Source organism: Paralichthys olivaceus, chromosome 24 (genome assembly GCF_024713975.1).
Source record: "Paralichthys olivaceus isolate ysfri-2021 chromosome 24, ASM2471397v2, whole genome shotgun sequence".
Taxonomy (NCBI): Eukaryota; Metazoa; Chordata; class Actinopteri; order Pleuronectiformes; family Paralichthyidae; genus Paralichthys; species Paralichthys olivaceus.
In genome coordinates, this window is record NC_091116.1 from 385,603 (window position 1) to 406,990 (window position 21,388).

A 21,388-nucleotide genomic window follows, 5' to 3' on the forward strand; every position below is an offset into this window, starting at 1 on the left:
TATTCGAACAGTTAATTGATTCCCATCAAAATAAAAGCTCTGGTTAATTGGCTGTATATTATTTTTAAAAAGCACTTTGCTGCCATCTGGTGTCATTGATCGGTACTGCTTCTGAATTAGATGTCCCTGGCTGACCCGCCTCTTTGTTTACGTCAGATGGCGTTTGCGGAAGTAAACCGGAACTGCCAAGCTAACGATCGTTAGCCGGATTCAAAGCAGAACCTCATTGAAATAAGAGATTGTTGTTGGGTGATATTTTATAAATAACACATTGGTGAACATAATTATTTTATTTTATTTCACTTTATCATTTTGATCCAGCAGTTTTCTAGTTTTGTATCGTAGTGCTAGCTTACAGCAGCTAGCATAGTGCTAGTTAGGCTAGAGATGGATATGTATTTGTGTGGATTTCATTAATGATAAAGATTCTTTTCTACACTGCTTCTTATTTGATTTGTCTTACCCGGCAGGTCCGCGATGTTTTTATTGTGAAGGCGCTGGTCGGAAGTCGTGTTGGTCCGCCTGCAGGCTTCACTGAGTGGGAAGCAGATTAATGGTCGCCGGTCGTGTTGTTCTCCGCTCTGGTTCCGCGGGTTTGACATTCAGGGCTGAATGGAAGCGGGCGAGCTGAGCACCAGACCCGATCCGGGCGAGTCCAGCCCGGGTCAGGACACCAGAGACAGCAGCACCCAGACTGACAGCAGGGTGCAAGGTGAGCCGAGAGGGGAACCGCTCAGACTGTGACAGTGATGGTGGAGATCACGTCACAACCTCTTTATATACAGTCTGTGGTCACAACACAGCTGATGAGAGGAAGTTTCCCACTGTAATGTAATGTAGCTACGTGTGACGTGTTTGCAGGTGTTTATCAGCTCGTCATTATCTGTCTGTGTTTATGCAGAGTGCCCAGGAGCATCCTGGTTATGTCATCATGGTATTTGTTTCCTCTAATCAGGCTAACCTGAGGTCCTGGTTGAGGTTAAGATGTGAGTTGTGGTTATGTTAAGCTTAGATCTGGGATAAGGTTGTGGTGAGGCTGTGCACAATGAATGGAAGTCAATGCAAAGTCCCAGTAAGGATAGCTGTGCAAACCTGTGTGTGGAAGGCTGCTGACAGTTCCATCCTTGTTGACAGAGAGGTGTCAGCTGTGGTTCTTGTACAAATACAGGCTTTTAGTGAAGGTTTGCTCCGAGGGTCTCTCTTTAGTCATCCGTGGTGTAGACAGTGAGGGGATGTGGAAATTTAAGATCTTGGTATCGTTTTTGAGAAAACGAAACTCCAGCTCTGATTCTGAGCAGGTTTGTGCAGTTCCTCCTGCCAACATTTTGGATTTTGGGAGTAAGTCACCTTAATGCACGGTCATATCAGTAAGTCAGGGCTTAGGTTTATTCAGGATAATGTTTTTGGAGCCGTGGCTTGTTCCTCTCTGCAGCTGTGTTGTGTGGAAGAAGCCTCAGGCAGCTCTGATGCAGCCTCTCAACACTTGTCCCTCCCTCACATACTTGACAGTATATTGACAGTGAGTAATTACTGCTTTGCATAAAGACAGTTTGCATTGAGAAGATGTTCTGTTGTGCTCCTCTCCCAGGCCATTGCCCCAGGTTATCGAAGGTCAATCTCTTTACCTTACTGAGTCTGTGGATGGAGCTGCTCCCTCAGGAGCCACATGAAGACGAGGACAGTCAGGTTGGTGATGATCATCTGAGAATAAAACAAATACGTGTAGAATTTGCTCGTCACCATCAACACTTTACCGACACTGGATCGTACCTTTTGAATCTGCTGTGTTCCAGATCCGTGGGATGGGTTTGGTGGTGGTTCAGGACAGCAAGGTGCTCGGACTCCACTGTTCGGGCGCTGAGCTCCACGCGGGACAGGCAGCCATCATCCAGCATGGCGCCCGCTTGGCTGACTGTCAGTTGTACTTCTCCAGGAGACCCTGTGCCACGTGCCTCAAGATGATCATCAACGGTGATACTCTTTTATTGCCATATATCCTGTATTCTAGTGTTTTTTATTATTTATCAGCACTGAGTTGAACTTTGGAACTGAGCTACATTCACTTACAGTATCTAGAAATGAATACTGCTTTTTGCTCCTCTCCAGCTGGAGTCAGTCAGATCTCCTTCTGGCCTGGAGACCCTGAGGTCAGCATGCTTAGCTCCACCTCCACAAACCATTCAGACGGCCCCTCCCACAGTCTGCCGGGCTGCGTCACGGAGGATGCCGCGCTGGACGCCATCGCATCAGAGAAGCTGAAGTCCAACAGCCGTCCGCACATCTGCGTCCTGCTGCAGCCGCTGGCGTCGGGCGTGGCTCAGTTCCTTAATGAGACGTCCAGAGAGTGCGACTTCATGGAGAAAGTGTCTGAGGATGAACCAGAGCTGAACACAGAGGAACTCTTCAACAGGTACCAAACATGTTGATGCAGCATAACAAGAAAATATCAAGGAAAATGCTGCTTCTAACACTTATTTTTTTCTTTTGCATTAAAAAATAAAAAATATAATATAAACGATCTGGAACTAAAATGTTTCACTTTGAACCCACACGTTTTTTTTTCTCCGCTCAAGATAAAGTAGTTTCAAATAATCCAAAACACAGTTTTATGAAATTATCTCCAGGACTGAATCAAACATGAGTCAAACATGCATTTCCTTTTAAATTAGCTGTGTTGCACATAATTAGGAGACGTGATTCCTGTTTTCCAGAGAACGGACAAGACACCTGAAGGATTTCTCCAGACACTTCCTGGTCGCGACGCCCCGGCAGCACCGGGATGTCTTGAAGCAAATGGGTCTGGAGAACTTCTGCATGGAGCCATACTTCTCCAACCTGAGACACAACATGATGGAGCTGGTGGAGGTTCTGGCTGCAGTGGCTGCTGGGGTGCCGCTGCGACACCACGGATTCCACAGGTCAGAAACATCCAGACAAATGTTACTCAATCTGGAGTGACCGTGTGCCATCCACAGCTTTTATTCTTTGTGATGCAGGGAAGAGTGTTCGACCCCCGAGCAGTCGCTGCCTCCTCATCATGAGGGCGTGTCCCAAGAAGTGGCTCGTCACTGCATCATCCAAGCCAGATTGTTGGCCTATAGAACAGGTATGGTTGGATGTTTTTCTTTGAGATAGCAGATGGATGCTTCCTGAATTACATGCCTAAAAGCTTAATGCTGCACTCGTCCTGTGTTTTCAAAAACGGTAATTGTCATTCCAGAAGATCCTAAAGTGGGCGTGGGCGCTGTTATCTGGGCCAGACGACCCTTGGTGAGCTCACTTTTCTTGCCTTTGCTTAAATATTTTAAATCCAGTGCAGAATGATATATTTTCTGTTACACTGTTCAACGAGGGAGTTTAGAATATGATCAAATAAATCTACCTCTTTAGCTTTTCAGACCAATGCATGTGGAGAACCTGGAAATTATGCACAACTTCGAATTTGTTGAATTATCCCTTTAGCAAAGATAAACACTTATTTACTTTATTTTCTCTGCAGCTGTGACTGATGTGTACGAATGTGAGAAATAAATACATTTGTTTCTCCACCTGAAACACTGAGTTTTAAAAATATACTTAAATCACATATAATTTTAAAAAAATAAGTTCCACTTACTTCACTTTGTCGCTTTTCCTCTTCGAGTGTTCTGACCTGCTCTCTCGTGTCAAAGGCTGGCTGCAATGGACTGGGACGTCTGTACCTGGTGGGTTGTGGGTACAATGCCTATCCGGCAGGCTCAAAGTACGCTGAGTACCCGCAGATGGACACCAAACAGGAGGACAGACAAAGACGCAAATACAGATACATCGTCCACGCGGAGCAGAACGCCCTCACCTTCAGGTTTGGCCGAGTCCGTACACACAGATGACAGAGTCACGTTAAATTTTAAAAACTCATTCTCTGCGTTCTGATGCTTTCAGGACTCGGGACATCAGACCTGGGGAGGCCACCATGCTGTTTGTCACCAAGTGTCCATGTGACGAGTGCGTCCCTCTGATCAGAGGAGCCGGCATCACACACATCTACACCACTGACCAGGACAGGGACAAAGACAAAGGAGACATTTCCTACCTGAGGTTCAGCAGCCTGAAGGACGTCAGCAAGTTCACAGTGAGCTCACGGAGGGAGGGAAACAAAGTCAAATCAAATGAATTAATTTAAACTGTTCAATTCTGATTTCTACATTTATATCTCATGTACTTTAGCAAAGATTAGCCACCATCACTGCTGTGGTTTCTACAGGTGTCGTTAAGCATCAAGTTTTTAATCCATTGAACTTAACTCAGGTGACTTTCTTACAGCAGTAGAATATATATATATTCATTTATTCAGCTTTTTTACTGAAACATCCTTGAACTCAGCACTTGTTGGATGTGTAGCTGCTGCTGCATTCAAAGAAAAATAAAACTCACACTTCTCTGTCTCCACAGTGGCAGAGGAGCCCGTCACTTTGCTCAGCGTCCTCTCGTCACATTGCCAGTAAGTTCCACGAGGTTCGCACCGCTCATTAAAGAACGTTTTCATTTTCTTATCTTAATTTTCAAATTTCACTATTTTGAATATTTGTTCAACATTTACCAGTAACATGAATTTATTATAAATACTAAAATGTGATGAGGTGTGATGTATATATTTATTAATAATGGCTACAAACTAAAATATACGATCCACAAGTGGAAAAATAAAGGGATGCTCTGACTTTAACAGAGATTATTATGTCGTTGCAGACGGTTGTGTTGGGAAGCAAAGCAGGCAGACGGAGGGGGAGGGCCACAGCAACAAGAAGCTGTGCATCAACAGACCGCACAACTCGCCGTCTGTCAGCTGAGCATCACCTCCGGACACGTGGACGGACGGATGAACCGACCAGAAAGCCACAGAATCCTGTTTTTAGCTCATGTGCCACGGATCAGAACATGACATAGAGACAAGAAGAAGCTGCTGTGCTTACGACACAATGGCCTCAATGGGAAATTGTTACAACAGAGGGATGGATGGATGAAAGAGGAGAAGGGGGTGAGGTTTTAAAATGCATGGGATGAGGGATGGAAATATGGGGACGACAAACAAACACATATTTTCAGAATGGTTATATAATACAACGTGTGTGTGTGTGTGTGTGTGTGTGTGTGTGTGTGTGTGTGTGTGTGTGTGTGTGTGTGTGTGTGTGGTGTGTGGGTGTGTGTGTGTGTGTGAGAGAGACTCCTGTTGAAGAGGAATGAGGAATGTTAATTGATTTCTTTGATTTAATGTTTTGATTCAGTTTCTGCTCCGTTTACCTTTTCTTCTTTTGATACATTTCTATAACTTAAATTATGTCAGAAAATCTGAAATAAGACAGTATAGAGTGTCTCTCTGGTAAAAAAGTAACTACAGACATTTAAGGAAATAAAACATTTAACTCTTAGAGTTAAAAGAGCACAAACACAATCTGCATTCCCATCCTTTTATTTGCTGCGAATGTGGTACAGTAGCATGTGTGGAAAAAAAAGTGGCTGCTTTCAGAGGACAGATAACGTGACAATTTGCTTGACCGTGCTTTTTTATTGTTTTAGCCGTAAAACTGGAAAAAAAACGAAGAGTTTAAGCCTGGTGTACAGCTGGTTGCTCTACGCATTATATTCAATGTCATATAAATACTGTCACAACTTTTAAACATCCAAAAATAGCTGGTATTGTATTTATTTTTCACCCAAAACAAAGAACAAGGATTTTTTTTTTTATGCCAAATGGGAAAAAAGAAAAATGGCACTTTACAAGTTCCTGATTGTTAGTCACCCTACACCTCTACTGCCTTTATTTCAGTTTGAAATTTACTAATAAACGTCCTAATTAAAAGACATATTTATTTATTCTTCATGATAATGCACATCAAATATTGATTAGGAAATAAATTCGAAATTTTACTTTACTTTTTTAGAAAATAAAAAAATGCACAGTAGCGTTTTAATCCTTGCTGATTTAGCTTCTTTTTTTTTTCTCCTTGAACAATATGTGGATTTTTCACAGTTACAGATCGACTCTGCAGCAAAAGATTTGCAGCTCAAACTTCACACATGTGGGCAAAACTTAAAAAGTGACTCCGCTCACTATGGCAACAGATCAGCTGTGAATAAACATGATTCTTGGACAGCGTAACTCAACCGTAGTGAGTTAAGAGGTTCACTGCTTAATCGCAACAAATATGTTCAACCCAGAGCATATTTTCCTTCACATGATTAAGCTCCCCCTGGAGAGATACAGGAAAAAAAAAAGAAACATAAATAGAAGGGAAACACACCAAAACAAAAAGGCACCTCTGAATCTTCTCGCCCGTTTCAACTTAAACACCAACATCTGATCCGAGAACACAAAGAAAACTAAAATCTTTACAGCTCCTCTCCTCCACACAGCAAAGTGCCTCCTCCGTGTTCACGCCCACAGTGACACTTGTGCAAACAATTGACTGTACATGACAAGAAACTAAACTATATATTTATATTTATATATATAAAAAATGCCATCAAGCAGTGTGATCAGCTCAAGATTAAGAAAAAACAAACGGTTCATCAGGATCATCATATTATTTTTTCTTTATCATACAGAAAGTGCTACCAGCCACCAGCGAAGAGAACCAGTGATCCAAATGATTGAAGCTTGCTGTACCGATAGCCGCCCGACATCACCACCTTAAGAAGGCTCCTCGTTCAAATGCGCTTTACGATTAGTGTCTTTTCATCTGCGAGCTTCGGTCGACGGTGACTAAAAGCAACCGTCTGCGAACGCCTCGATTCTCAGTCGTGTTAAGTCAATTAGATTGGCACAGGCGAATTCTTCTAAAGCCGGGGAAGAATGATGTTTGACTCAATAGACACGTTCATCAGCAAATGTTAAACTCCGATTAAAGCTCTTAAACTGCAAATTGGGCAAATTTAAAGCTTAATTTAACTCCTGTAAAATATTTTGCACGCAAGCACCAAGTCCTGGTGACCTCGAGAAGCACTTCTCGCCGCTAAAATCTGCTTTTGTACTGCAGCGTCATCACCAATTAGCTGAAACATAAACTTTTGGAAGACTTTTTTAATTCCAGGGTTGTATTCCAGTCTGACGATGCTTTATAGTTTCAGAAAGAAAACTTTTTTAGGCAATCGTTGGATTCGGCAGGTCAATAAAGAGCTGTTTTACAGAGCAGAAGGTAACATCTTTAGCTCACGAAGCTTTGAGGGGTTACTGAGAATGTGTTCCACTCTGGGGACTTCTTGCCAGAAACGTTGACGCAGCTAAAATAAAAAAAAAAATTAAATAACAAAAGTAGAAATTCTTCATTATCCTTCTGATATGAAAGTACTTCATTTCAACGGTTTAGAGACGAACGCGGGTGCAGCGACTAGTGATTAAAAGAAAAAAAACCAAACACTCACACCTGCTTGTTCGTCAACCGCTCAACCATTCTGTCCAAAGCTTTTTTGTAAACCGCTGGTTCTCCCAACAAAGCGAATCAGCTGCCTCTGACACCACAAGCTGTGGCACTACATGCTACAGATGAAAAAACAAAAACAAAGGATTAAAAATTAAAATCAGTGATTGAGAACTACTCCTGCACACGTTTTTAATGAACCAACAAAAAGAAAAAAGACGAATAACGTCTTGAAGATTTTTTTCTGTTTAAATAGAACAACCATTAATGTTAATGTGTTTTGTTTTCTAAGTCTTCCTATTGATAAAAAGTCGAGGGGCGAGGGGAAAGGAGGGGTGCTTCTCTAGGAGGCCGTCTTCTTCAGATCCCTGATCTGTTTGATTATGTACGTCTTCTCGTTGTTGAACAGCTCGTCGTCGGAACGGTCCTTCTGGAAGTTGCTCAGGAAGTCGATGAGCTTGGTCTGGTTCTTTAGCAGGATGTCGATGATGGGCTGCGTCTTGTTGGGATTGGCAACGAAAACCTGAGGGGAAACAAATAGGTGCGTTTCAAGGAATCCTGCTGCAAAGCTCTCGCCTACATTTATTTTACTAATTCGTGTATTTCAGAGTATCCAGGCATGGACGCAGGCAGGAAAACTTGATTTGCCAACTTGACATTTAAAACACAAACTCTCTTTCATCAATTATTTTAGAATAGAAATGTGAGATTTTTACCTTAAACACGTGGAAGGCCTCAAACTGGATGTTGGAACTCTTGTCTCTGAGCAGATTCATCATCAGCTTAAGATTCTCCGGTTTGCTGATGTAGCGCGTCATCACCGTGAAGTTTTTTCTGTCCAACAACAGCTCACCCAGAAGCTGCAGGAGAGAATATTTCGAAACATGTGACTCGGGTAAAAAGTGGACATTTGGTTTGGATGGTGGTGCCAGGATCTAAACTGAGGGAATGACAGGCAGCAACAGTGTCAAAGATCGGAGATATGAGTCCAAACCTTTAGTGACTGCCTCTTGGTGACATAGTTCTCAGAGAGCAGAAGCTTCTCGTAATTTGCAAACACCTGCAATGACATAAGAAACACACCTTTAAACTTTAACAACCTGAAATCTGAGACCATTCAGCCTGTAGTTTAGAATTTCATGTCTCTCCTCCGAGAAAAAAGAAGCTTTTTTTAAACTTGAATGCTGACGTGTAGACAAAAAACATTAAATATAACAATGAGGAAATTCAGAGAGGTCACCCTCTTCTCCCACGTCCTCAACAAACTCAGGAAACAAACACCAGGCTTCTGTACTGTTTGTTTAATGACTTAAACTAAAACATTCATTTTCAATCACGAGGTAACTTTACCACTTATATTATTAGCTTCATATTATTGCTGAAGCTCTAACTAACTTGTGTAGCTCTACATTTACACGGGCAGGACACCAAAATCGAATCAGTGACTATTTTGGCACCGGCTCAACTTCACCGAGTCAGGGGCACCGTCTCCTGACAGGCAGCGACATCTGTCAACACGCCACATGTTCAGGTAAACAAGGGCACTTTTGTGTGAGGTTACTTAAAGCCGAGGCCTCCAAGGGGGCCCCTGCTTATGAAAGGGACCCCTCTACCTTGGGGAGGTGGACAACATAGAGCCAAGCGTTGTATCTGGAGACGTGGTGACACTGACAGGGGCCTTGCAAGGATTGATTTTTCCTGGAAATGTGAGTGTATTCGTCAAAACTTGAATCCAAGATGTCTGACGATGCATTCAATGAGACAAACCTTTAATGGATAGATGACTGGGCCATTGAGCACTGGAGGGACTTGTACCTTACACCATACAGGTAGTGTCCCAGTCAAGTGCTCATTTAATGTTCGTGGTTTATGCGTCCTCTGTGGCCGATGTTGCGTGACCAAAGAGGGAGGTGTGTGTGTGTGTGTGAGTGTGTGTTGCATGGATGTGTTTAGAGATGTTGGGAACATGTGATGAAATCGTTCGGGAGACTTAGAAAAGTTCCAGCTGGTTGAGAAATAACATGGCAAACCTGCAGTAACATGTGTGACCGCGGTTACAGTCATGTGTTTTCCAGGCTGATCCTCTCTCGGTCAGAGCTAAGGCATTGGGAAACGTGTGTGTGTGTGTGTGTGTGTGTGTGTGTGTGTCTCACAGCATCGTAGTTCTGTTCGAGGAAGTCAGCCACAAGCACTTTGTGTCTTGTCAGGAGATCCTGCAAATTAAGTTGAAAAAATAAGTCTATGGAAAAAAATTCAGGATTGACTTCATATCTGAAAGCAGCTTAACACAGAAACCTCGGAGTTACCTTGAAGGTGGCGAAGGCGTCGGAGGCAATGTCGAAGGGGGACATCTCCACGTAGGTGAAGAAACTGTGGAAATCCTTGGAGTGGAGGACGATCTTGGCGAGCGGCTCGTGGCGGATGCACTCCCGCAGCATGATCCCACAGTTCAGAGCTACCTGAGCCGTATCGTACCTTTGAGCAGACAGAGAGTGTTATCTCTTTGGGAAGCCATGAGATGGTGTAACGTGTGTGTAGGGTGCATTCTGTATGTCTCACCCTTTCAGCAGTGTAAAGAGGACCTCTTGATGGGAACAGAGGTATTCGACTGTGGGGCTCCTCGTCCCGATCTGCCTCCTCAGGATGTTGTTGAAGATCTGACACACATCCTTCTTCCTCTGGAAACAGACGCATAAACCTCTCGAATCAAATAGCAAATCTAGAGTGTTCATTTATGTTTTCCCTGTTATGTTTCTACGCAGCTTAATCATGAGAGAAGGAGCACTCGTGATGTCGCAGGCAGAAGGTTGTTGTGTTTAAGGAGCACAAAGTCACTTCTCTCCTCACCTCAAAGTCTATGACCTGCAGGTTCTCCACCAGCGAAATCAGCAGGCCGCTGTTGTACAGCTCCTGGGCGAGCTGGGCCACAGTCTCAGTGTGAGGCTCCTTGTCATTGCTCCCACACAGGATCTCCTTCATGGACACCAAGCACTTGTTCACCTCCTCCGACGCCTGCAGGAACGAGAAGGTTAAATAGGGTTAATACGGTTCTTTCGTAGAAATGCAAATGCAAATATGGTCCAAAAACAAACACAACAGATTTTGTGTTTTTTAAGGAGGAAGAAAAAAACTGCAACTGACTTGAGCACGAGTTTGGCAAATTTTATCTGTGTGTGTCTGAGAGAGAGAGAGTAAATCGTCTTGACAGTTAAGTGTCAGGAGATGACAGGGCCAGGCTGTTCTATGCTCTCATTTCACAGAGGGCTGTCACCCCTGGACCCCCAGTCTACACAGTAGACACTCTGACACACACTTCTTCACTCTCTCTCTCTCTCACATTTTGACTTGTAACAGTGAAGAGAGCTCCAGGTGTTGCTGATGACACTAACTGCTCTGCCCAGTAATCAACAACATCATTTACCCCAGTGTTCCTCATGAAGTCACCTGATAAATAAACTGTTAAAAAACGATGCTGCTATAAACTATTTTAGGTGTTTTCTTTCTAATTTAGCAAAAGCTACAAATCTTTTGTATTGATCCATCTTGTTTACAGGGCATGTGTCATATGTATGTCAATGAAGCACACTGCTACACACACACAAGCTTGTCCTTCTCTACCTTGTCGGTCTTCCCTTTCTGTTTGATCAGGACGGCCAGGTTTTCCCTCAGGGTCTTGACGATTTCCGCCGGATTCTTGTGGGATTTACCGAACAGCGGCATGACGCAAACAAACTCGACTTAGGACCTGGGAAACGCACACAAGCAAAGACAGGGAAATACGAAAGAGCAGTTAATGACAAGCTTGATGCAATAAATAATGATCAGGATTAGTTTGATGTGAGAGGGTTGTGTCAGAGAAACTGCTTCCTACCAAAGAATACTGAAGCCTAAAAAGATGTCGATATTTGAGGAGTTTTTAAAAGAGAAGGCTCGAAACAATCGAAAGACATTTTACAGTTGAAAATTAGCAATGCAGAACAGAAAATAGACAAAAATGAGTTAATAAAATCTCAAAAATATCAGCCCATCCCAGACAAACCTCCCCACCCTTGAACGAAACAAGCAGTAATTGACTTATCATGAAGAATTCCTGGAATGGATGGATTTTTAAACCTTTGCTCTCGTATGACGACTGAACAAAAGGCAGCACAGAGAGAGACAGAGAGAGAGAGAGAGAGAGAGAGAGAGAAAAGAAGTACGAATATGACGCTTGTTTGTGTTTCAGGATTCCTCTAGCACCTTAGAGACACATTCCAAAGTCATCTCTCGTCTACGTGAGCGACAGCTGCTGCCCCTCCGTCACCGGGCCTCAGTTAATCAAAGTCATAGTCAAAGCATTAGATTGTTGAATAACAGCAGAGACAACAGAGGAGTCGGCCGGGACAGACTGTTACAGAAAAAAATCTAATTTCTTTTACTGAAATCCATTCAGGAATAAATTCTTCTCTCTGCAGCTTTTTAATTTCTACTAATTAAATATTATCAAATAGTCATATGGGCTCTATTTGTTGTGTTAATTGAGTTTTTGGTGTATTACATGATAAAGCTGGCTTCTTGGTTGTATTTTGCCCGGATAACGTAAGGCCCGCCATGGACTGTTTGGGCAACAGAAGTCAGGAAGGCGCCAGAAGACATTGGTTACTACAGGATTCGGTTGCAGTCACATTATGGGTAAACTGGCAAATAACATCCTGACATGCCGAGCGCCAAACAGGACTGTCAGCATGGCAGCGTAAGTGTTGTGCCATACATGTGTCGCTAACTCGTGCAGGACATGATGATAAAGGAAAAAGCACTTCTGCTGTGCACAACCAAGGGGTTGCAGGAAAACTAGAATATATGAAGTAAAAGAAAAGTACATGTACGTAAGGCGTGCACGCCGTGTACATGCAAATGTATGTGACCGAGTGAGAGCGTTCAAAGCCTTCTGGCCTTCCCAATCCAGGCAGGAGAACTTGTGACTGCTAATCCTCATCTGGGAACGTAACAAAAGAAAAAGTGGCATTATACCTCCCTCCCCTTTAACCCTACCTCCATCCACTCTGTGCTATTGGTTGAAGCAGGGGAGGATCCGGTGTGGGTCCCCCTTGTTTTTCTGAGTGTGATACTAAATCACTGGACACACCAACTGAAGGAGTGAATTCCCATCTGATCTTCAAGCTGTTGCTCGTTTTCTGAAAAGTTTCTGACCTTGACCGTGTGTGATTCGCTCTAAAACAACGCCCTCGGTTTGCCCGGGAGAGTCAGGGCACCTAAAGAGGCAATAACAGGAGAATTAAGAGCAGCGAGGAGCGGAGACACTCTAATTTCCCCCAATGAGACTGAAACAAAGTGGTCAACTCTGCAAGAATATCATTAACTTTAGATTTCATGACGTCCGCAGGCCATCACACAAGACAAGAAAACAAGCTGATCCTCTGAGGAGACTGAGAGTGTCAGTGTTTTCCCCAGAAGGAGGAAGAAATTGCAGTTTCCTCAACCTCGGGGATATACCAGGAAAATGTCTGAGAAAATAAAAGCAGGTGTGATTTTTATGGTAAAACAAATGAGAGAATGTCTCTCAGTAGAGTGCAAACCTTCGCCAAGGCCCATCCCCTTAAATACTACACCAAAAAAACTGTTTGTTTGGACTTAATTCTAAAAGTATTGAAAATACATAAAACTGTTGATTCCCTACAGAGGCCATGCTATCTCAGCTACACAATGGTGGTCGTTACAGGTTTCTAGTCCCTGATTTATCCCTGATTTTTATTGTCAAGGAAAAAAAAACTCACAATGTTCAAGAAAGTGATGAAAAAGTCCCGGATGCAACACCTTGTCTGAATCTACGCAAAACTTCAATGGGTTCTTTCTCAGCCAATTTCCCATCCTTCCACCAAGCAGCGGTGAACACATAATGTTGGAGGTTAACTCCAGCAAAAAAACAAGAAAACATCTCGAATCACAAGACAGAAAACGTCAGCTGAGCGTGTTCGCTCACGACCTCTTGGTCTTGGGGAGTAGAGGATGGATTTAAAAAGGTTTTAACAATGCTGTCGTCTGCTCAGCATTCTTCACAACAAGCCTGCGGTCTTGTGTTGTGGTGATGTTTTTCTGACAGGTCAGAGGGAAGACTGCTGATTCACATTGAGCTAATGAAATCACAAGGAGGGAGATGACTTATCCACACACGCACACGCGAACACGCACACACACCTTTATTCTGTCTTTAAGTAATACGAGAAAAGTGTGGAGGTGTGAGACTTCTAAAAAAACCCTGTAATTCAACAACAAGGCTCCTTCTGTTTCCCTTTATTATGACGTTACGACCACGAAACCTGATCCCAGTCAATATTTGTCTAAGGATAAAAAGGCAATGAGGAAGTCGGCCCTGCACTTGCACAACCTTTCCTGCTTTTTTTATCCCATCAATGTGCAGAATGCAGTTTCAGGTAATAACCAGCTACAGTTCTAAGATTTCAGATTATGATTAACAAATAATGTTCGCGACATAGATAGGTGCCTACGATCACAGTGACAAAGCGATTAAGGAGTTTTTTTTAATCACCTAAATTTTCACAATCAACATTTGCTACTTTTGCCTGAAAAATGATTTAATTTCCGTCCGCTGACTGAAATGCATCTATAAACACCACCACTCATATCACCTCCACAAAAGGTTATCACCCGCCTCACTATCAGCACTTTGCCAGCAGATTGTCCGCAGAGCGTGGATGTTACAAAGTCTGATTACATATTTCCAGCTGTGAGCACGCTCCTCCTGGATTATCTGTGACCTTTCACTGCGACATATGGGCTCAATGTAAAAGCAGAAATATAGAATATCCTTCACTTCCATCTGGAGCAGACCTGTGCTGAACACGCACTCAGCATGAATAATTCAAGTCGCCCCCAAGGTCCTGCCAATATATTCGCTCGAGCAATCGTGAGTCAGTCTCAGCTATCAATCATGACGTTTCATTTAATTTCAATAGCATCAAAGAACAAATTAAAAACCAACTTGAATCAACAGTTCCCGATGGGCTCGATCAGGTATCCTCATTTTGGTTTGGTCTCATCTGCTAACATGGAGGAGGCAGAGTTTATGACCTCTACTGCAGCTTCACTCTTCGGGAGCCGTGACTGCACAGTGGTGATGACTACTAAATGTGTAACATGGTGATCAATGACAGTAGACAAAGAGCTAACATAGCAAGATAGTGATGTGTCACACCTACATGCCGCTCAGCCTGCCAGTAGTAGTGACTACAATTTCGGCGTCTCATAGCTTGTGTTTAAAGCAGGTGTCACTTTGGCCCGCAGCTCGTCTTGTCGTGCACTTGACTCTGCATTAAAAATAAATGCACTTACGCACACTCTGCAAACCGTGACTAAGATATATCCTGCATCAGGTAAAATGTCAAAAGAAGTCAAAGATGGCGGCCTCTGATTTGACGGTACTTCTTCTCGGCCAGCAGGAATGCAGAGGCAGCCTTTCATTATGCACAGTAACACATAGAACTGGAATTGAAGTATTTAAGGAGGAGCCAGGAGGGTATTTACCACTCAAACACTCCCTCTGTCTCTCAGTGTAAATGATTACAACACAACATACCAGGGTTTATACTTTGAAATCTCAGTAACCAAACTCAAAACAATCAGAAGCTTTTTAAGTCCTGATCTCAGATTGGTCGTCATGTTTATGCTGCAGTGTCACCACCCAGACAGAGAAACGACAATCTGAGTTAATGAGCTGATGATTCAGCATCACAGCCTGATACCTGCCTGTTTTTGATGCAGAAAGAGGATCCGGTTATGACTCTGTGATTTTGGTTGCTGTATTTCCGGAGGTTTTAGGGCCTCTGCTAAGTCAGACAACAGGTTTGTCTTCTTCTGTATAGCATTATGTCAGACACAAATTCCAACCACACTTTTGACTTAACCTATTTGATTTGTAGAACAAGTACAGAGGACTACATTTCTTGAAATGATATAATGATAAACAAGAATATGGCAAAACCACAAATGGTCAAGGTAATTTATTCCTGCTGGTCATATATTCAATAAGTGTATTACTACCGCAAAACTCCGTAATATGGTTGATTGTCTGTATTTATATATATATATATATATATATATATATATATATATATTGTCTACAAGTCAAGGTACAGGGATGTACACAGAAAACAGGATGTAAGGTGGTGTGGCATTCAGAATAAAAGAAGAGTAGATTTAGGATATTTTAAACACACTAGAATCCTGAAATACTGCAATCATTAAGCTGTTGCCAACTAATAGATTGAATAATATGTTGAATTATAATCCTACATTGCAGATGTAGTGAAGAAATATAATTTCCCTTAAGAATGTCCAGGAAAACCTCTGATACAGCATGGAAATGTTTACAATCAAATTAATAATGAAACCTACACATTTACAAGCAATCTTTTACTATGCACTTGATATATGTGGCTTTGCACAAAGTTTTATTTTCAATATTGAGTATTATTATTAGAATTATTTGATGTAGAAAATGTCAGAAGACTGTGAAAGATGGTCATCACATCAAAAGGATTTCACATTTAAATATACGTCTGTCACAAGCTAAAACGAAATTATTTGATTGATTGTTGTTGGCAACTAATGAGTCTGGGATTCAAGTCATTGCTTTTCATGCAAAGACTTTTTAAAGCTCTTTTATTTGCACATTTATGACCGGAAATGGTTTGGTCTTCATGATGGGAGTCTGGTGGTGGTCGTCACAGAGACATGGGGAGAGAACAAAACAAAAACACAACACACACACACACTGTATCTATGTGCAACTGAGGAGTTAAAGAGCCAAAATGGAGGATGGTGTGTACAGGAATGGTTGCTGGTAACGCAGGCGGCATTTAACAGCGACACAAAGCCGCGTAAACAGCCCCAGACAGCGGGGTTTAACCAGGCTACACCCCTCTCTCGCCTCCGGGCTCAGCTCCCTTGTTGTCGGACGGATTTCCGAAGCTAACCGCGGCTGAGTGCGTCGCTTCGTGGAGATAAACGTGGAGGTGTCGGGCAGCAGCGCAAACACAAACCCAGGGGAAGTGACCGGAGGCTGTCAGGGGGCAGAGGGAGCGGTACTCACGGGGGGGAGGCTGTTCGCTCGGGGGGGGCGTCCGTCAACCGTCTTCCACTCGCTTCCAGGCGGCAGCGCAGCCGAGGCTCCCGGGGCGAAATGCAGGCTTCGGCCGTCACGCCAGGGCCGTTGGCCGAGCAGGGAGGGGGTAAACCCGGCGTGAGTCAAGTGAAGCTGCCGGGGGAACCTGCGGAGGAGCCGGTCGTAGACGCGAGAACAAATAGTCCCAGTTGCGCGTTAATCACGGGAGATATTCGTCTTATTGACTCGACTGCTGTCACACGCTCGCTCCGCAGCGAACATCGCGTCACTTCCGGCTGCGGCGCGACACACCCATGCCAGCTTGACGCATCAGTATCTTTCCAGAGTCTCGTTCGCATCCGCTCACTTTAAACCTTCGTCACCGCCTTTCCCTCAGCTTTTAATTCAATTAAATCACATTAAAATAAGCACAGATGTGTTTTATTTAAACATATTTAAAATCTCTGTTCTCACAAATACACAGTTCACCGATTTTTACCAGGAAGGGGGGGGGACAAGGGAAAGGAGAGGTTGAAGGTAGCATAGTAAACTTATTGGAACGAGACCCGGGCTGAATTATTTCGTGATAAAGGAGGAAAAGCTCATTGGAGGTTAGATGTCACGTGGATCCAACTACACTTCCGGATCAAAACAAATAAAAACATTACCAATATATTAATATGTTTCAAAGCCAATTAATAAACTATTCAAACTAAATGTCTATGATCTTGCTTTTAATTATCTTTTTTAAACACTGTTGTCTTTATTTTACTTCTTTTTATACCTAAAAGTATTTGATTTTATTGCAAAGCACTTTGAGCTGCATTGAATGTATGTAAGATGCTGTATAAATAAAATGCATTATTATTATTATGCATTATATTAAAATAAATAAAATTAAAATTAAAATAAGTCTTATAGAGGAAACCATGTCAGACTTTATTAAAGCTGCTTTTCATTTTACATACAATTCAGAATTACATATTTACAAAATATACACAGATATGTCTCATAATAATATCTTTATATCAACACCATACTCAGTAGATATACAATAGGAAATAAGGACAGTGGTCGCTGCAATGTGCTGCATAAAAAGAAACAAAAAAATAGAATTACCCTTCGGGTCTCTCCACCCCACGCGAGGAGTACAAATAATTCAATAAGATCTATTGCGTGATCACGATCAAACACTGACAAGTTTAGTGCCCGGCGTCAGCTTCACGAGAGGGCAGAAAATAAACTCTCATCATGTACAACAGGGCCTGGTAAAAAATACTCTGACGTGAGAGGTTTGGAATTGAGGCGGATGAGGAGCATGCCACAAAAAGAGTCGATGATGACACAGAGACGCATGAAAAAAAGCATGACCCTCTTCACGATATGCATGCTCTTGAGGAAAACAACTTGAGGTATAGAGAGAACGACATCTGTACAAGTGTAACACAAAACCGACACATACAACGCCAAAGTTTAGTTTGCAGGTTTGTAGCACACGGTTCAAGATCCGAGAGCTTTTCTGCAGAGGATCCTTTTCCTTTCACAAGGGAACGACATGCATTTTCTCAAACAAAAGAAAAAATATCAAGAGCTCTAATCATGGCCAACAAAACCACAGTGGTGTTGAATGTGGCTTTGTTGAGCACAGCTGCTTAGTCATGGGTGCGGCTGGTTTTAGTGCGACATCTTGGTGTGTTTGTGTCAGACATTCAACAGTGAGGGTGGAAAGGAGGATGTGATTGTTTTACAGTGCAGCTTGTGGATACAGCAGAAATCTTCGAGTATAAAACATGTGTGTGTGTTGATGGGTGTGCCACAGCAGCTGTTTGGCAGAGGTGTGCCATTAACTTGTTATCATCTCCACTACCAGGCCAAACTAACCAACCAGGCCTTGACCTTCTCACCCCCTTCTCTGCTATATAACTTACAATCATTATTTGTTTTTTTAACTCCACTAAGATGGTGACTAAGCTACATTGTGGTGGCGAGTAAACACTTATTGCTGTCATGGGTTGGTGCCGCAAACGTGTTGAGCAGGTCTGGGCCCCGGTCGGCCCTGTTCGCTCGCTCGCGGAGAAGTGCCGGCTGTCACATGCCTCGGCGGGGCTGGGAGCAAAGGATGAGGACAAAGCCTGCTTTTGTTCCTGCTGCAGCGCAGAGGGAAGATAGGTGAGCAGTGCGGCCATGACACAAACAGAACAGGAAATGTGCAACAGATTCACGTGCATGTGCACTGGGTTTTGATTTTGTGGCCTTGACTCCACTGATCAGTAGTTTCAATAAAGTTTTGCAAACTAAAAATGGACCCAGCTCAAGAGTCTACAGAGTAAATCTGAAACAACTTCCACTTGAATGTGTTTAACAGCCTTTCTGAGGGCAGGTGTTGAAACACATGTTGGATTTGCATCACACAACACACATATGCAAGAATGCACACATACAAACACATGTAGTCGACACACGCAGGTATGCAGTCACACCTGCTTGCCCACATGACGTCTTCCTGAGAGGTAAATCCAGAGTAGTTCAGAGCTGAGTTAGATAATTCGTATTTAACACAAAATAAAAAGGGAAGGGAAAGACAAGTGACCACGAGGTGGTGCTGTTGGTGACATTCACGTGGTGATTCATTAGACTGTTTCCTTGAAGTCAAAACAAGGGTTGAGGGAAGCTCTTGTTAAAAATGTGGGATGAATACAGCATTCTGAAAAAAACTGCTTCTACACCAGACACCACAGGGTTGTAACAGCCTGTGTGCCGCCCACATTCATATAAAAAGACTTACAGCTACATGTCCACAATGTTCCACCTGCTCAGTGACGCTCAAAGATGCACCAAAAGCATTTCTCTCTCCTTCATGTTGCAGCCAGCTGCCATTTCTCACAGTGTCTGACACTAAAGCCGTAGTATCATGTAATATACCACTCTGAATTTACCTGTGGACGTTGATGCACAGGTTAGTGCAGTTAATTGAATTTCTCTTTAATGCTACATAATCTTATTTTAAATAAATTTTAAAAAAGGCCGGACAGGAGGTGATTGAGTTCTTGTATCTTTTAGGTGAATATTTTAAAATGTAAAACACATAAAAAGAGTAATACTGTCGAGTGGAAATGAGTTATTTTAGAGCTAAGTGGCTGTGAATCCTCAGAAAAACTGGGTGTAGTCATAACTCAGCAGAACATTTGCAGATACCATGATTGTTCTCGAGTTTCTGGTTGGATCAGACAAACTGCAATAAGTGTATGTGAGTGTGTGACCATTGAGAGTCTGTCAGAGGCAGCTTCAGGTTTCTTGAATTTTCACCTGCCAATGATTTCAGGTGGAGTTTGGGGGAAAAAGTGCAGTCGGTTCAGGGTTTGATGTCGGAGTAGCTGGTGTAGGTCTCGCTGCAGCTGGAAGAAGTGCTGAGGTTGCCGGAGACGCTGCCGTCTGTTGGACAAATGCACAAATGCAGGAGGTGTTAAGGGGCAGGAGAGATGGGAACAATGTTGAGGTGTGTGCACGGTGCGCATGCGGATACCTGAGCTGCTGAGCGACTGCGACGACTTGGACTCTGAGATGAGGCTGAGGAGGTTTGCTGCCGCCACCCAGCCCTCCTTACTGCTGCGAAGGTTCCTCACAAACCTGCAGAGAGTCACAAAAACCGTAACGTTACCTGGCAACATCAATATCCGTTATGTAGCTGCAACACACACAATCATTTTTACAAAGTTATAAAGATCCATTAAGGTGGATTTAACTCTGGAATCAAACTGTGGCTACGTTATTGAAGATATTTACCACTGTCCGTCCTCTCCCTCTCTGATTAGCTGCACCACGTCTCCGCTCTTGACAGACAGCTCCTGAGGTCCCGCCTTCTCGCAGTCTGCTACCACCGTGTACTTTCCTGGGGCCTGAAGGAATCAAAGGTCACAGAGGTCAGTCGGGGGTGAGAGGTGTTGAACATCATCAACAGGCATCCCGTTTATATATCTTATATATGTTTCTAAATGTTTTGGGTTTCAGGCTCACCAGCTTCTTTCCTCCGTCATCCTCAGGGTCTGAGTTCATGGGGTCCTCGCCACTGGAGTAGCCGTCATTTTCCTCTGAGGCATCCACCGAGAGAGACGTCTTGCTCCAGCCTGTAAATGGGTGGAGGCGAAGAAAGAGAGGGAGAGGTTCGTGAAATGAGTCATGTGGGGGAAAGTACATCAGGTGAATCTGTATTCACACACAATCACACCCTCTTTCCATGTGGCGTTAAAATGCTTCCTGGGTCACTGGATTGAGCAAATTGTCTTCAAAAACATCTCTACAGGAAGTGGCTGCTTCTCAAGTAGATATTTTGTGATGTTTGTTGTTGGGAAATTAGCGAGACTAAATAGTTTTCTGTTCTTTTTCAGGTTTACAATTTCTGTGCGGACTTTTCTGTTGACTTTTTAACTTTGCAGGACTTTTACATTCACAGAAAAACCTGTATGAACACACAATAGGAAAGAAACATTTTTGAATGTGAGTTTTACCAAGAGCAAACAGAACGCCATTTGGAAAGAGAGTCACAGCCCCACATACATCCATCTCCCCGTGAGGAGCACAAAACCACGAATCAAACCAAAGGCAAGTCAGCCCAAACCCTCCTAAATCAAACAGAGGATGAACGGAGACAGATCCTGGTGAATCACATCAACAAAAATAAAAAATGGATGATCATAGGAAAAAGGTTTGATTCATTTCTTCACTGCCAGTGCTTAAAAATAAGTTGGTTAGCACCTTTTACCTAAATCTCCTTATCCTTCATGCCACCATAACACCCGATGGTAGAAGAAGAGTGAGTGATTGATTGGAGGTAGAGAGTGGACATTTTGCTGCACTTTACCTCTCATTAAAA

General features: G+C 43.1%; 3 protein-coding genes across 23 annotated transcripts in view; 1 reads left to right on the forward strand and 2 right to left on the reverse strand.

Annotated features, from left to right (window-relative positions):
• Positions 1-571: 571 nt before the first annotated feature.
• Positions 572-5,431, forward strand: cdadc1 (cytidine and dCMP deaminase domain containing 1). 2 transcript variants are annotated; one of them, XM_020103909.2, is made up of 11 exons: positions 572-712; positions 1,589-1,686; positions 1,794-1,971; positions 2,107-2,410; positions 2,712-2,918; positions 2,997-3,106; positions 3,221-3,270; positions 3,672-3,841; positions 3,922-4,111; positions 4,432-4,480; positions 4,729-5,431. In XM_020103909.2, exons 1-11 carry the CDS (start codon positions 613-615, stop codon positions 4,827-4,829), a joined length of 1,557 nt encoding a protein of 518 aa, XP_019959468.1. In that variant the 5' UTR covers positions 572-612; the 3' UTR covers positions 4,830-5,431. The 2 variants fall into 2 exon arrangements, with proteins under 2 accessions (XP_019959468.1, XP_019959469.1); XM_020103910.2 differs by having other exon boundaries at positions 3,224-3,270.
• Positions 5,432-5,433: 2 nt separating this feature from the next.
• Positions 5,434-16,816, reverse strand: cab39l (calcium binding protein 39-like). Of its 2 annotated transcripts, none has more exons than XM_020103911.2 (9): positions 16,507-16,816; positions 11,016-11,142; positions 10,245-10,409; positions 9,957-10,075; positions 9,704-9,872; positions 9,551-9,610; positions 8,392-8,457; positions 8,114-8,257; positions 5,434-7,920 (listed from the first exon to the last, which is right to left on the reverse strand). In XM_020103911.2, exons 2-9 carry the CDS (start codon positions 11,115-11,117, stop codon positions 7,741-7,743), a joined length of 1,005 nt encoding a protein of 334 aa, XP_019959470.2. In that variant the 5' UTR covers positions 11,118-11,142; positions 16,507-16,816; the 3' UTR covers positions 5,434-7,740. The 2 variants fall into 2 exon arrangements, with proteins under 2 accessions (XP_019959470.2, XP_069376657.1); XM_069520556.1 differs by lacking the exon at positions 16,507-16,816 and adding an exon at positions 14,398-14,526.
• A 617-nt stretch (positions 16,817-17,433) lies between these two features.
• Positions 17,434-21,388, reverse strand: part of mcf2la (mcf.2 cell line derived transforming sequence-like a) — a 57,847-nt gene continuing 53,892 nt past the window's right edge. For all 19 annotated transcript variants that reach the window (XM_069520552.1, XM_069520547.1, XM_069520543.1 and 16 more), the window contains 4 exons: positions 20,533-20,642; positions 20,302-20,414; positions 20,042-20,145; positions 17,434-19,950 (listed from right to left, as the gene is read on the reverse strand). In XM_069520552.1, coding sequence (XP_069376653.1) covers positions 19,871-19,950; positions 20,042-20,145; positions 20,302-20,414; positions 20,533-20,642 — 407 coding nt within the window. In that variant the 3' untranslated portion in view covers positions 17,434-19,870. The remainder of the gene's footprint in view (positions 19,951-20,041; positions 20,146-20,301; positions 20,415-20,532; positions 20,643-21,388) is intronic.

Bases quoted from the DNA above. Each gene is read 5' to 3' on its own strand.
- cdadc1 (XM_020103909.2), top strand. From the start codon at position 613: ATGGAAGCGGGCGAGCTGAGCACCAGACCCGATCCGGGCGAGTCCAGC. The intron at 3,107-3,220 runs GTATGGTTGGAT...TTGTCATTCCAG, and splicing joins ATTGTTGGCCTATAGAACAG to AAGATCCTAAAGTGGGCGTG. The intron at 3,842-3,921 runs GTTTGGCCGAGT...TGATGCTTTCAG, and splicing joins CAGAACGCCCTCACCTTCAG to GACTCGGGACATCAGACCTG.
- cab39l (XM_020103911.2), bottom strand. From the start codon at position 11,117: ATGCCGCTGTTCGGTAAATCCCACAAGAATCCGGCGGAAATCGTCAAG. The intron at 10,410-11,015 runs GTAGAGAAGGAC...TCGTTCCTGCAG, and splicing joins AGAAAGGGAAGACCGACAAG to GCGTCGGAGGAGGTGAACAA. The intron at 7,921-8,113 runs GTAAAAATCTCA...GTTTCCCCTCAG, and splicing joins AGGCCTTCCACGTGTTTAAG to GTTTTCGTTGCCAATCCCAA.